A 13,198-nucleotide genomic window follows, 5' to 3' on the forward strand; every position below is an offset into this window, starting at 1 on the left:
CGAGATCTTTTACTAGCTTAGTCGCCCTTCTTTGTACCTGTTCCAATTCATTTATGTCCTTTTTAAGGTGCGGTGCCCGGAACTGAACACAATATTCCAAGTGTGGTCTCACCAATGCCTTGTAAAGAGGCACCATCACATTGGCATCCCTTGAATCCATACCCCTTTTAATCTATGCCAGTGTCCGGTTTGCTTTTGCTGCTGCACATGAGCAGGGTGCACTATTACCCAATTTATCATCTATGATGACCCCCAAGTCCTTCTCTACAGCAGAATTTCCTAGAACTCCATTTAGCCTATAAGTAGCTTGTTCATTTTTGTTTCCATAATGAATTATTACCAGGTGCCCATTGGCTCTCTCTGGTAATTATGTCTAAGCCTTCAGATTAGGACCTGGAATTGTATAGGGGCTGACTGTGAAGTCCAATGGTCCCAAGAGATACAACAGTTTCTGTCTCCTCTCTGATGGTCATCAATGTATCTGGTACTATCTGAAAAGTCTAACCTTCCATGTCTGAGAAATTCTGCATTATCCACCGGCTGGTTTTGTGGATAAAACGTGATTCTTCTAGAGATGAGGACCTGTAGTTAGGGTCTTCTGATGTTACTACTGCAGATAGACCATAAGATCTTTCTTTCCATGGTTAACAAAGAGATAGACTAGGGATGGCCATCGTTGCCATTGCCATCGATGGCAATTCTGCAACTGACCATCGATTGTGCTAAACTATGCTATGGACGAACATAGATATTTTTACATATCGATGGTCATCCATTGTGTTTGATTGATTGGCTTGTGGGCCAATCAAAACGCGGGGGCGGGGTTTCGCGGGTGTTGGGGGCAGAGCTATGCTCTGTGTCCCAGCACTTTGAGAAAAAAAAAGCAAAACATTGTTTGCTGCTCCATCGATGGAGGGAAACCATCTGGTTCTCCCCCATCGATGGCAAAAGTATTCGACATCAGCCATGAACCATCAATGATTTCAAATCATCGATGGTCGATGGCCATCCCTAAGATAGACCTGTTCAGAGAAAGTTGGACATCTGTTTGGTCTTCACCAACACAGCTAGAACATGCAATAGGTTGAACTAGATGGGAGTTTTATTGAAGATTTGATGTTGCTATGGGGCAACCAATCTATTTAGCACCTTCTAGAAGATAACAGAATCTGATTGGTTTGCCCCAGCAACCATCCCATCTAAAACAGAACTTCCATCTTCTTAAATAAACTCCCATGTATCTTTCTTTGAAAAGAAACATCTACATATATGAATCACGCCATAGACAGAGTAAAATACCATCATCATCAATATTATAATAATACTTAAACTACCACTTAATTAAATGCATAGAACGATTATAGTCTTGTTTTTAGTATCCATTCCATCCATAGGTTCCCGACTTTGGGACCACGGAAATTACATATCTTTAGGACTGTTGATGTGGTTGTGGACTAGAACCTTTGCCACCATCAGAAACGATGAATGTTCTTTTGGAATGGGTCCTCTGGTGCTTATCCAGATGTGTACGGTGGGTGAAGCGTTTTGCGCAACTGGAACATGGAAACGGCTTTTCCCCTGTATGAACTTTTTCATGCGCAATAAGGTTGGACTTCAGAATGAAGCTTTTTCCACATTCCGAGCACAGAAAAGACTTCGGTTCCCTGTGGATTCGCTCATGAACGAGAAGATTTGACTTTGCCGTGAAGCCTTTTCCACACACCGAACATATAAAGGGTTTTACTTCTTTGTGAGTCCTTTCGTGTATAACAAGGTTTGACTTGATGGTGTAACCTTTCCCGCATTCGGAGCACACAAAGGGCTTCACGTCTCTGTGGAGCCTCTCATGGACGACGAGGCTGGACTTGAGCGTGAAACTTTTCCCGCAATGAGAACACACAAAGAGCTTCAGTCCACTGTGTACATTCTGGTGCCGAGACAGATCCGATCTGTACATGAAGCATTTGCCACATTCGGAACAAGGAAATGGTTTCACCCCTGTGTGGGTTCTTTGATGGGTGGCCAGGGAATGGCTGTGCCGGAATGATTTACCACACACTGAACAGCCAAATGGCTTCTCTCCCGTGTGCACTCTTTTGTGTCTCACCAGGCTGGATTTGAAAGTGAAACATTGGTCACATTCCGGGCAACAAAATGGCTTCTCTCCTCTGTGAGACCGCTCATGGGCCACCAGCGAGGACTTCTTTGTGAAAACCTTCCCACATTCACAAATCAGGGTCTTTCTCGTGTGATCTGTTTGATGCCTCTCAACATCTGCTTGACTATAAAAAGTTTTATGACATTTAGAGCAATAATATATCTTGGTTGCATTTTTTGTGTTTTCTTCTTTCCCAGAGACTGATACCTCCTTAATATAAAGAATTTTAAATGGCGCATGGGCTGGGGATTCATACGTTTTAGTGCCTGTGAGATTTCCATCTTCACATGAGACTGATCCATCGTGAGAAGATGTATACTGTGTTTGACCTGTGGGTGTAGACATTTCAGTGTGTGTGAGGTCTTCTCCATCATGTGAGACTGGTTCCTCCTTAATATAATTAGATGAATACTGTGTATGACCTGTGGGTGTAGACATGTCAGTGTCTGTGAGGTCTCCTCCATCACATGAGACCGGTTCCTTCTTAGTATGAGTAGCTGTATCCGATGTATGACCTGTGGGTGTATAGATGTCAGTGTCTGTGAGGTCTTCTCCATCACATGAGGTGGGTTCCTCCTTAATATAATTAGATGTATACTGTGTTTGACCTGTGGGTGTAGACATGTCAGTGTCTGTGAGGTCTTCTCCATCACATGAGACCGGTTCCTCCTTAGTATGAGTAGATGTATCCTGTGTATGACCTGTGGGTGTATAGATGTCAGTGTCTGCGAGGTCTTCTCCATAACGTGAGACTGGTTCCTCCTTAATATGAGTAGCTGTATACAGTGTATGACCTGTGGGTGTATACATGTCAGCGTCTGTGAGGTCTCCTCCATCACATGAGACCGGTTTCTCCTTCATATGAGTAGATGTATATATCGCCATGTTTTTGTGGTCTACTCCATAGCATGAGACTGGTTCCTCCTTAATATGAGTAGATGTATATGGTGTATGATCAGATTGGATTCTGGTCTTTGGTCCACCTGAAAATGAACAAGAAATAAACATGGATGAAACATTTTCACATAAATATTAAAAGTAATATGGTTCTAAAAGTGCGGGGTGCATCACTTCCGGTTGCGGCAGAAGGATTTTCAATAGGGTTTTTAAACCTTCAGTGAGGATCAGACACTCGTATTTCCTTGTGTGGAAAAGACACAAAGCTTGAAACAAGTTAAGGCACTGAAGCAGTACCTATCTGGATGGGAGGAGTGCTTGGTTAGCCAATGAGGGGTATTTCGGATCACCCCCATCAGTGAAAAACCATAGTGAACAGTTTTCCTACTACTGCTTGCCAGAGACTACTTGTGTTACATTTATTTTACATTACTGGGTTATTTACTAAAGCCAGCAAGTGTTTGTCAAAACTCCACTGGGTTCCGTAGCGCAATATGATGCAGCGAAGACGAAAGAAGCCTACATACAGTAACTCCTCTTACCCAGTGATGTGAGGGGCCGGTGATTCTCCGTCATCACGTCCTTGTACAGACCCCTGTGTTCCTCTATATACTCCCACTCCTCCATGGAGAGATAGACAGTGACATCCTCACACCTTATAGGAACCTGACACACACAATGATACAGTCATCACCCAGACACATCCCCCGGTGTTACTGTATAATGTCCCATTCCCAGCAGTCACCTCTCTGGTCACATCCCCCGGTGTTACTGTATAACATCCCATTCCCAGCAGTCACCTCTCCGGTCACATCCCCCCAGTGTTACTGTATAACATCCCATTCCCAGCAGTCACCTCTCCGGTCACATCCCCCGGTGTTACTGTATAACGTCCCATTCCCAGCAGTCACCTCTCCGGTCACATCACCTGGTGTTACTGTATAACGTCCCATTCCCAGCAGTCACCTCTCCGGTCACATCCCCCGGTGTTACTGTATAACGTCCCATTCCCAGCAGTCACCTCTCCGGTCACATCCCCTGGTGTTACTGTATAACGTCCCATTCCCAGCAGTCACCTCTCCGGTCACATCCCCCGGTGTTACTGTATAACGTCCCATTACCAGCAGTCACCTCTCCGGTCACATCCCCCAGTGTTACTGTATAACGTCTTATTCCCAGCAGTCACCTCTCCGGTCACATCCCCCGGTGTTACTGTATAACCTCCCATTCCCAGCAGTCACCTCTCCGGTCACATCCCCCGGTGTTACTATATAATGTCCCATTCCCAGCAGTCACCTCTCCGGTCACATCCCCGGGTGTTATTGTATAATGTCCCATTCCCAGCAGTCACATCTCCTGTCACCTCCCCCGGTGTTACTGTATAACGCCTCATTCCCAGCAGTCACCTCTCCTGTCACATCCCCCGGTGTTACTGTATAACGTCCCATTCCCAGCGGTTACCTCTCCTGTCACCTCCCCCGGTGTTACTGTATAATGTCCCATTCCCAGCGGTCACCTCTCCGGTCACATGCCCCGGTGTTACCGTTTAACGTCCCATTCCCAGCAGTCACCTCTCCGGTCACATCCCCCGGTGTTACTGTATAACGTCCCATTACCAGCAGTCACCTCTCTGGTCACATCCCCCGGTGTTACTGTATAACGTCCCATTCCCAGCAGTCACCTCTCCGGTCACATCCCCCGGTGTTACTGTATAACGTCCCATTCCCAGCAGTCACCTCTCCGGTCACATCCCCCGGTGTTACTGTATAACGCCCCATTCCCAGCAGTCACCTCTCCGGTCACATCCCCCGGTGTTACTGTATAATGTCCCATTCCCAGCAGTCACCTCTCCGGTCACATCCCCCGGTGTTACTATATAATGTCCCATTCCCAGCAGTCACCTCTCCGGTCACATCCCAGGGTGTTATTGTATAATGTCCCATTCCCAGCAGTCACATCTCCTGTCACCTCCCCCGGTGTTACTGTATAACGCCTCATTCCCAGCAGTCACCTCTCCTGTCACATCCCCCGGTGTTACTGTATAACGTCCCATTCCCAGCGGTTACCTCTCCTGTCACCTCCCCCGGTGTTACTGTATAATGTCCCATTCCCAGCGGTCACCTCTCCGGTCACATGCCCCGGTGTTACCGTTTAAAGTCCCATTCCCAGCAGTCACCTCTCCGGTCACATCCCCCGGTGTTACTGTATAACGTCCCATTACCAGCAGTCACCTCTCCGGTCACATCCCCCGGTGTTACTGTATAACGCCCCATTCCCAGCAGTCACCTCTCCGGTCACATCCCCCGGTGTTACTGTATAATGTCCCATTCCCAGCAGTCACCTCTCCGGTCACATCCCCCGGTGTTACTATATAATGTCCCATTCCCAGCAGTCACCTCTCCGGTCACATCCCCGGGTGTTATTGTATAATGTCCCATTCCCAGCAGTCACATCTCCTGTCACCTCCCCCGGTGTTACTGTATAACGCCTCATTCCCAGCAGTCACCTCTCCTGTCACATCCCCCGGTGTTACTGTATAACGTCCCATTCCCAGCGGTTACCTCTCCGGTCACATGCCCCGGTGTTACCGTTTAACGTCCCATTCCCAGCAGTCACCTCTCCGGTCACATCCCCCGGTGTTACTGTATAACGTCCCATTACCAGCAGTCACCTCTCCGGTCACATCCCCCGGTGTTACTGTATAACGTCCCATTCCCAGCAGTCACCTCTCCGGTCACATCCCCCGGTGTTACTGTATAACGCCCCATTCCCAGCAGTCACCTCTCCGGTCACATCCCCCGGTGTTACTGTATAATGTCCCATTCCCAGCAGTCACCTCTCCGGTCACATCCCCCGGTGTTACTATATAATGTCCCATTCCCAGCAGTCACCTCTCCGGTCACATCCCCGGGTGTTATTGTATAATGTCCCATTCCCAGCAGTCACATCTCCTGTCACCTCCCCCGGTGTTACTGTATAACGCCTCATTCCCAGCAGTCACCTCTCCTGTCACATCCCCCGGTGTTACTGTATAACGTCCCATTCCCAGCGGTTACCTCTCCTGTCACCTCCCCCGATGTTACTGTATAACGTCCTATTCCCAGCAGTCACATCCCCCGGTCACATGCCCCGGTGTTACCGTTTAACGTCCCATTCCCAGCAGTCACCTCTCCGGTCACATCCCCCGGTGTTACTGTATAACGTCCCATTCCCAGCAGTCACCTCTCCGGTCACATCCCCCGGTGTTACCGTATAATGTCCCATTCCCAGCAGTCACCTCTCCGGTCACATCCCCCGGTGTTACTGTATAATGTCCCATTCCCAGCAGTCACCTCTCCGGTCACATCCCCGGGTGTTACTGTATAATGTCCCATTCCCAGCAGTCACCTCTCCGGTCACATCCCCCGGTGTTACTGTATAACGTCCCATTCCCAGCAGTCACCTCTCCGCTCACATCCCCCGGTGTTACTGTATAATGCCCCATTCCCAGCAGTCACCTCTCCGGTCACATCCCCCGGTGTTACTGTATAATGTCCCATTCCCAGCAGTCACCTCTCCGGTCACATCCCCCGGTGTTACTGTATAATGTCCCATTCCCAGCAGTCACCTCTCCGGTCACATCCCCGGGTGTTACTGTATAACGTCCCATTCCCAGCAGTCACCTCTCCTGTCACCTCCCCCGGTGTTACTGTATAACGCCTCATTCTCAGCAGTCACCTCTCCTGTCACATCCCCCGGTGTTACTGTATAACGTCCCATTCCCAGCAGTCACCTCTCCGGTCACATCCCCCGGTGTTACAGTATAACGTCCCATTCCCAGCAGTCACCTCTCCGGTCACATCCCCCGGTGTTACTGTATAATGTCCCATTCCCAGCAATCACCTCTCCTGTCACATCCCCCGGTGTTACTGTATAATGTCCCATTCCCAGCAGTCACCTCTCCGGTCACATCCCCCGGTGTTACTGTATAATGTCCCATTCCCAGCAGTCACCTCTCCGGTCACATCACCCGGTGTTACCGTATAATGTCCCATTCCCAGCAGTCACCTCTCCGGTCACATCCCCCGGTGTTACCGTATAATGTCCCATTCCCAGCAGTCACCTCTCCTGTCACATCCCCCGGTGTTACTGTATAATGTCCCATTCCCAGCAGTCACCTCTCCGGTCACATCCCCCGGTGTTACCGTATAACATCCCATTCCCAGCAGTCACCTCTCCGGTTACATCCCCCGGTGTTACTGTATAATGTCCCATTCCCAGCAGTCACCTCTCCGGTCACATCCCCCGGTGTTACTGTATAATGTCCCATTCCCAGCAGTCACCTCTCCGGTCACATCCCCGGGTGTTACTGTATAATGTCCCATTCCCAGCAGTCACCTCTCCGGTCACATCCCCCGGTGTTACTATATAATGTCCCATTCCCAGCAGTCACCTCTCCGGTCACATCCCCGGGTGTTACTGTATAATGTCCCATTCCCAGCAGTCACCTCTCCGCTCACATCCCCCGGTGTTACAGTATAACGTCCCATTCCCAGCAGTCACCTCTCCGGTCACATCCCCCGGTGTTACTGTATAATGTCCTATTCCCAGCAATCACCTCTCCTGTCACATCCCCCGGTGTTACTGTATAATGTCCCATTCCCAGCAATCACCTCTCCTGTCACATCCCCCGGTGTTACTGTATAATGTCCCATTCCCAGCAGTCACCTCTCCGGTCACATCACCCGGTGTTACCGTATAATGTCCCATTCCCAGCAGTCACCTCTCCGGTCACATCCCCCGGTGTTACCGTATAATGTCCCATTCCCAGCAGTCACCTCTCCTGTCACATCCCCCGGCGTTACTGTATAATGTCCCATTCCCAGCAGTCACTTCTCTGGTCACATCCCCCGGTGTTACTGTATAACGTCCCATTCCCAGCAGTCACCTCTCCGGTCACATCCCCCGGTGTTACTGTATAACGTCCCATTCCCAGCAGTCACCTCTCCGGTCACATCCCCCGGTGTTACAGTATAACGTCCCATTCCCAGCAGTCACCTCTCCGGTCACATCCCCCGGTGTTACTGTATAACGTCCCATTCCCAGCAGTCACCTCTCCGGTCACATCCCCCGGTGTTACTGTATAACGTCCCATTCCCAGCAGTCACCTCTTCGGTCACATCCCCCGGTGTTACTGTATAACGTCCCATTCCCAGCAATCACCTCTCCTGTCACATCCCCCGGCGTTACTGTATAACGTCCCATTCCCAGCAGTCACCTCTCCTGTCACATCCCCCGGCGTTACTGTATAATGTCCCATTCCCAGCAGTCACTTCTCCGGTCACATCCCCCGGCGTTACTGTATAATGTCCCATTCCCAGCAGTCACTTCTCCGGTCACATCCCCCGGCGTTACTGTATAATGTCCCATTCCCAGCAGTCACTTCTCCGGTCACATCCCCCGGTGTTACTGTATAACGTCCCATTCCCAGCAGTCACCTCTCCGGTCACATCCCCCGGTGTTACAGTATAACGTCCCATTCCCAGCAGTCACCTCTCCGGTCACATCCCCCGGTGTTACTGTATAATGTCCCATTCCCAGCAGTCACCTCTCCAGTCAGCAGCTGGATGATCTTGTTGGTGAGTTCCAGGATCTTCTGCTCATTGTCTCTCCCATGTATCAATGAGTGAGGTGGAGGCATCATGACGGGGCTCTGGGTCCTGCCAAATGTTCTTGAAACACAGTTGTTGAGTACTACATGCTCACCAGACTTCTTTAAAAGAATACATTCCTACACAATGAGAGACATTAATATCAGTGTACAGAGTGGCAGATGTCTTTCCAGAGAAGAAAAATCACTAGACTAGATGGTTCACATTGATGTTCCCAGACCCCTCATCTCCCCGGTCAGGTCCATGTGTCAGTAATAGATATAAGGGACGACACTGTGACACCCCCAGACCCCCTCACCTCCCCAGTCAGGTCCCTGTGTTAGTAATAGAGATAAGAGTGATGTCACTGTGACGCTCCCAGACCCCCTCACCTCCCAGGTCAGGTCCCTGTGTCAGTAATAGATATAAGGGACAACACTGTGACACCCCCAGACTCCCTCACCTCCCCAGTCAGGTCCCTGTGTCAGTAATAGAGATAAGAGTGACGTCACTTTGACGCTCCCAGACCCCCTCACCTCCCCAGTCAGGTCCCTGTGTCAGTAATAGAGATAAGAGTGATGTCACTGTGACGCTCCCAGACCCCCTCACCTCCCCGGTCAGGTCCCTGTGTCAGTAATAGAGATAAGAGTGATGTCACTGTGACGCTCCCAGACCCCCTCACCTCCCCGGTCAGGTCCCTGTGTCAGTAACAGAGATAAGAGTGATGTCACTGTGACGCTCCCAGACCCCCTCACCTCCCCAGTCAGGTCCCTGTGTCAGTAATAGAGATAAGAGTGATGTCACTGTGACGCTCCCAGACCCCCTCACCTCCCCAGTCAGGTCCCTGTGTCAGTAACAGAGATAAGAGTGATGTCACTGTGACGCTCCCAGACCCCCTCACCTCCCCGGTCAGGTCCCTGTGTCAGTAATAGAGAAAAGAGTGATGTCACTGTGACGCTCCCAGACCCCCCCCTTACCTCCCCAGTCAGGTCCCTGTGTCAGTAATAGAGATAAGAGTGATGTCACTGTGACGCTCCCAGACCCCCTCACCTCCCCGGTCAGGTCCCTGTGTCAGTAATAGAGAAAAGAGTGAGGTCACTGTGATGCTCCCAGACCCCCTCACCTCCCCGGTCAGGTCCCTGTGTCAGTGATAGAGATAAGAGTGAGGTCACTGTGATGCTCCCAGACCCCCTCACCTCCCCGGTCAGGTCCCTGTGTCAGTAATAGAGATAAGAGTGAGGTCACTGTGACGCTCCTAGCCTCTCTCACCTGTCCAATTAGTAGGTAGATGATCTCTAAGGTGAGATCTAATATCTTTTCAGTAATATGATTTTTCTCTTTGTCCATGCTGTAGTACAGATGGATGTACGGTGTGATATTCAGGGTACTTTAGGTACTGCAAACTGAAAATATTAAATTGCAAAACTACATAGAGCATAAAAAGCAATGTTAATGAAAATAAATGACATCACCGACAATGACATGGAAAACTATACAGTGACATCACAGTGATTGCATTACATGTTCACCTTTCTCTCAGACATCATACTGCCAACATTCCACCACTCCTCTCCCATAGTGACATCACACATCCAGCATCGCAACACACCCTCTCCCCATGACATCACACATTGAGCATTCCACCACCCCTCTCCCAAAGTGACATCAGACAACCAACATCACCCCCTTCCCCCCACTGACATCTCAGATAGCACCCCCCCTCTACCCTGTGACATCACACTGCCAGCATCACCCCTTCCCCATGATGTCAGATAGCCGCCATTGTATAACCCTCTCACTACTGACACCACACTGCAAGCATCACATCACCTCCCTCCGCCAGTGACATCATAATGCCAACATTGCATAACCCTCTTACTACTGACATCACCTCCCTCCACCAGTGACCGCACACTGCCAGCATCACATCACCTCCCTCCGCCAGTGACATCATACTGCCAGCATCACATCACCTCCCTCCGCCAGTGACATCATACTGCCAGCATCACATTACCTCCCTCCGCCAGTGACATCATACTGCCATAATCACATCACCTCCCTCCGCCAGTGACATCATACTGCCAGCATCACACCACCTCCCTCCGCCAGTGACATCATACTGCCAGCATCACATCACCTCCCTCCGCCAGTGACATCATACTGCCAGCATCACATCACCTCCCTCCGCCAGTGACATCATACTGCCAGCATCACATCACCTCCCTCCGCCAGTGACATCATACTGCCAGCATCACATCACCTCCCTCCGCCAGTGACATCATACTGCCATCATCACATCACCTCCCTCCGCCAGTGACATCACACTGCCAGCATCACATCACCTCCCTCCGTCAATGACATCACACTGCCAGCATCACATCACCTCCCTCCGCCAATGACATCACACTGCCAGCATCACATCATCTCCCTCCGCCAGTGACATCATACTGCCAGCATCACATCACCTCTCATAAGTGAAATCACACTGTCAGCATCCCCCTTATTATCAGTTACGTCACATGAGCTGCCCGACCACCTCTTAACTACTGACGTCACAGAATCTCCTCCCTCTCCCAGTTACGTCACGATGCCATCATCTCTCGCCACCGCCGGTGACGTCACACAGGTATGGTATAATATTACATACATAGGATCGGGGGGAGTATGAGCCCTGAACAGACCTCTCCCCGCATACTTCACAATACCCGCATACTTCAGACTGGAACCGGAAGCCCATGCGTTCCACTCACACTTTATTTCCGGGTACTGCGTTCCAAATCTGTGCTTAGTTTCTCTTCCTGAATCTGAGATCGATTACTTCTCCCTCGCTTCTCGTCTTCTCCCGTGCCGCGCAAGGCCCACTCTCTGCAGATTAACTCATTCTTCCCCAATCAGACCCCAGACCCCGGCCCCACCCCGATAGACACCCGTCACTGGGATAGCGGGGAAATGTTCCAGCACACCATAGTACAAGACTTTACTGGTCATGTTACCGGCCGGGTATGGGTCATTGGGTTGACCCTATTTATGTCGACATGCAATGGGTCGACAACTGAAGGGTGACAGGGCTTTGGTCGACACCAGAAATATGTTTCCAGGGTAAAGGTCGACACAAGCATTAGGACAACAATGGGAAGGTCGACCTGAGTTTTTCACGTTTTTTTGTCCCGGATGTCGACATGGACACCGTATCGGTGTACCGCTTCCCCTCTCATGGCTTGTTGTCCTCAGCACACTATTATATTCTCCCACCACACTGTAGTGGATGGTAGGGTATGATATACCGCATGTTGGCTAAAATAAATGTGAAAAATTTATGTCGACCTTTTCACCGTCGACCGTTCTCAGCTCCTAACTGCCATTTTTCCAACAAGCCTTCACCGACCGGTTACGGACGATGCTCACAGCAGAAGCCGGACAGCCACCTCCCGACCTCTGACATCACATCCACATGACACGTGACTGCACAGTGAGGAGTAAGGTCGGTGGGCTAGTAACCACGGCTAGAAAAGCGAGCCTGTGAGGGGACATTTTGGTTCCCACTTTCAGACATTTCTCCTCACCCTAAATACTTTTATTGGCCTGATATTATCATTGCCTCTGGCCTCCACATTATTACTGGACAACAGACAAACGAGTCATATTGCCAAACGTATTCCGACGCTTGATCCCAATCACACAGCATACACACCTGGGGATTCTAATCTGTTTACGGCAGGCATGTCCAAACTCCAGCTGTTGTGAAACTACAAGTCCCAGCATGCCTTGCCACAGTTTCGCTATAAGGGAATGCTAAAACTATTGCAAGGCATGCTGGGATGTGTAGTTTCACTGGCCGCATAAACAATCCTGCCTGCCTACACGGGGTCTACACCAAACAAGAAAGATGAAATAGTAAAAATTTAGAATGTGATTAAAGAAATTAAAAGTATCCAAAACATATAAGGGTTAATTAGCCCCTATATATGCATTGTATATGTGTGTTATTTATATTATATATATATCTCAAGGATTTTAGAATATCACTATTTTCAGGCAATACAAATGTATCACTTGTGGAGAAATGGCCACCGCACTATGAAGCAATTACTTTGTATCAGACAGTTTTCCCTTCAGGGTATTCTGCCATACACCAGAATCCCCAAGCGTACAATCTCGAGGGGTTGTACGACTGATTGTATGCTCATAGGTCAGATGCTAGAAGTCAATTATGACCTCTATCGTCCATCTCCTCCTAGGCTCCGAGACCCCTTGGCAATGAGCACTGACCCTTGGCAACAAGCACTGACTCCTTGGCTGTATGCAGCAGCTGGATTGTATGACGGATTGCGAGTACTGTTCCTTGTGTGTCCAGACAACCAATTCTGCCGGGGAGTTGAAGGGAAATCTGGACACAATGATGATTGTAAGCAGGTCTTTCTGATGCATGGCCAGCTTCATAATGGAACAATACATTGCTACATACTGTACTCTTGGTATGTTAATGCCTAAGGGGATACATTTATAGTATAAG

At 49.6% G+C, this 13,198-nt stretch overlaps 1 protein-coding gene across 3 annotated transcripts; it reads right to left on the bottom strand.

Annotated features, from left to right (window-relative positions):
• Window positions 1-1,291: 1,291 nt before the first annotated feature.
• Window positions 1,292-11,528, bottom strand: LOC146007454 (uncharacterized). Of its 3 annotated transcripts, none has more exons than XM_083145812.1 (5): window positions 11,367-11,528; window positions 9,955-10,088; window positions 8,643-8,825; window positions 3,598-3,721; window positions 1,292-3,141 (listed from the first exon to the last, which is right to left on the bottom strand). In XM_083145812.1, exons 2-5 carry the CDS (start codon window positions 10,030-10,032, stop codon window positions 1,430-1,432), a joined length of 2,097 nt encoding a protein of 698 aa, XP_083001938.1. In that variant the 5' UTR covers window positions 10,033-10,088; window positions 11,367-11,528; the 3' UTR covers window positions 1,292-1,429. The 3 variants fall into 3 exon arrangements, with proteins under 3 accessions (XP_083001938.1, XP_083001937.1, XP_083001935.1); XM_083145811.1 differs by having other exon boundaries at window positions 11,333-11,416; XM_083145809.1 differs by having other exon boundaries at window positions 9,955-11,528.
• Window positions 11,529-13,198: the final 1,670 nt, after the last annotated feature.

Source organism: Crinia signifera, chromosome 6, assembly GCF_055691185.1.
Source record: "Crinia signifera chromosome 6, ASM5569118v1, whole genome shotgun sequence".
Classification (NCBI taxonomy): domain Eukaryota; kingdom Metazoa; phylum Chordata; class Amphibia; order Anura; family Myobatrachidae; genus Crinia; species Crinia signifera.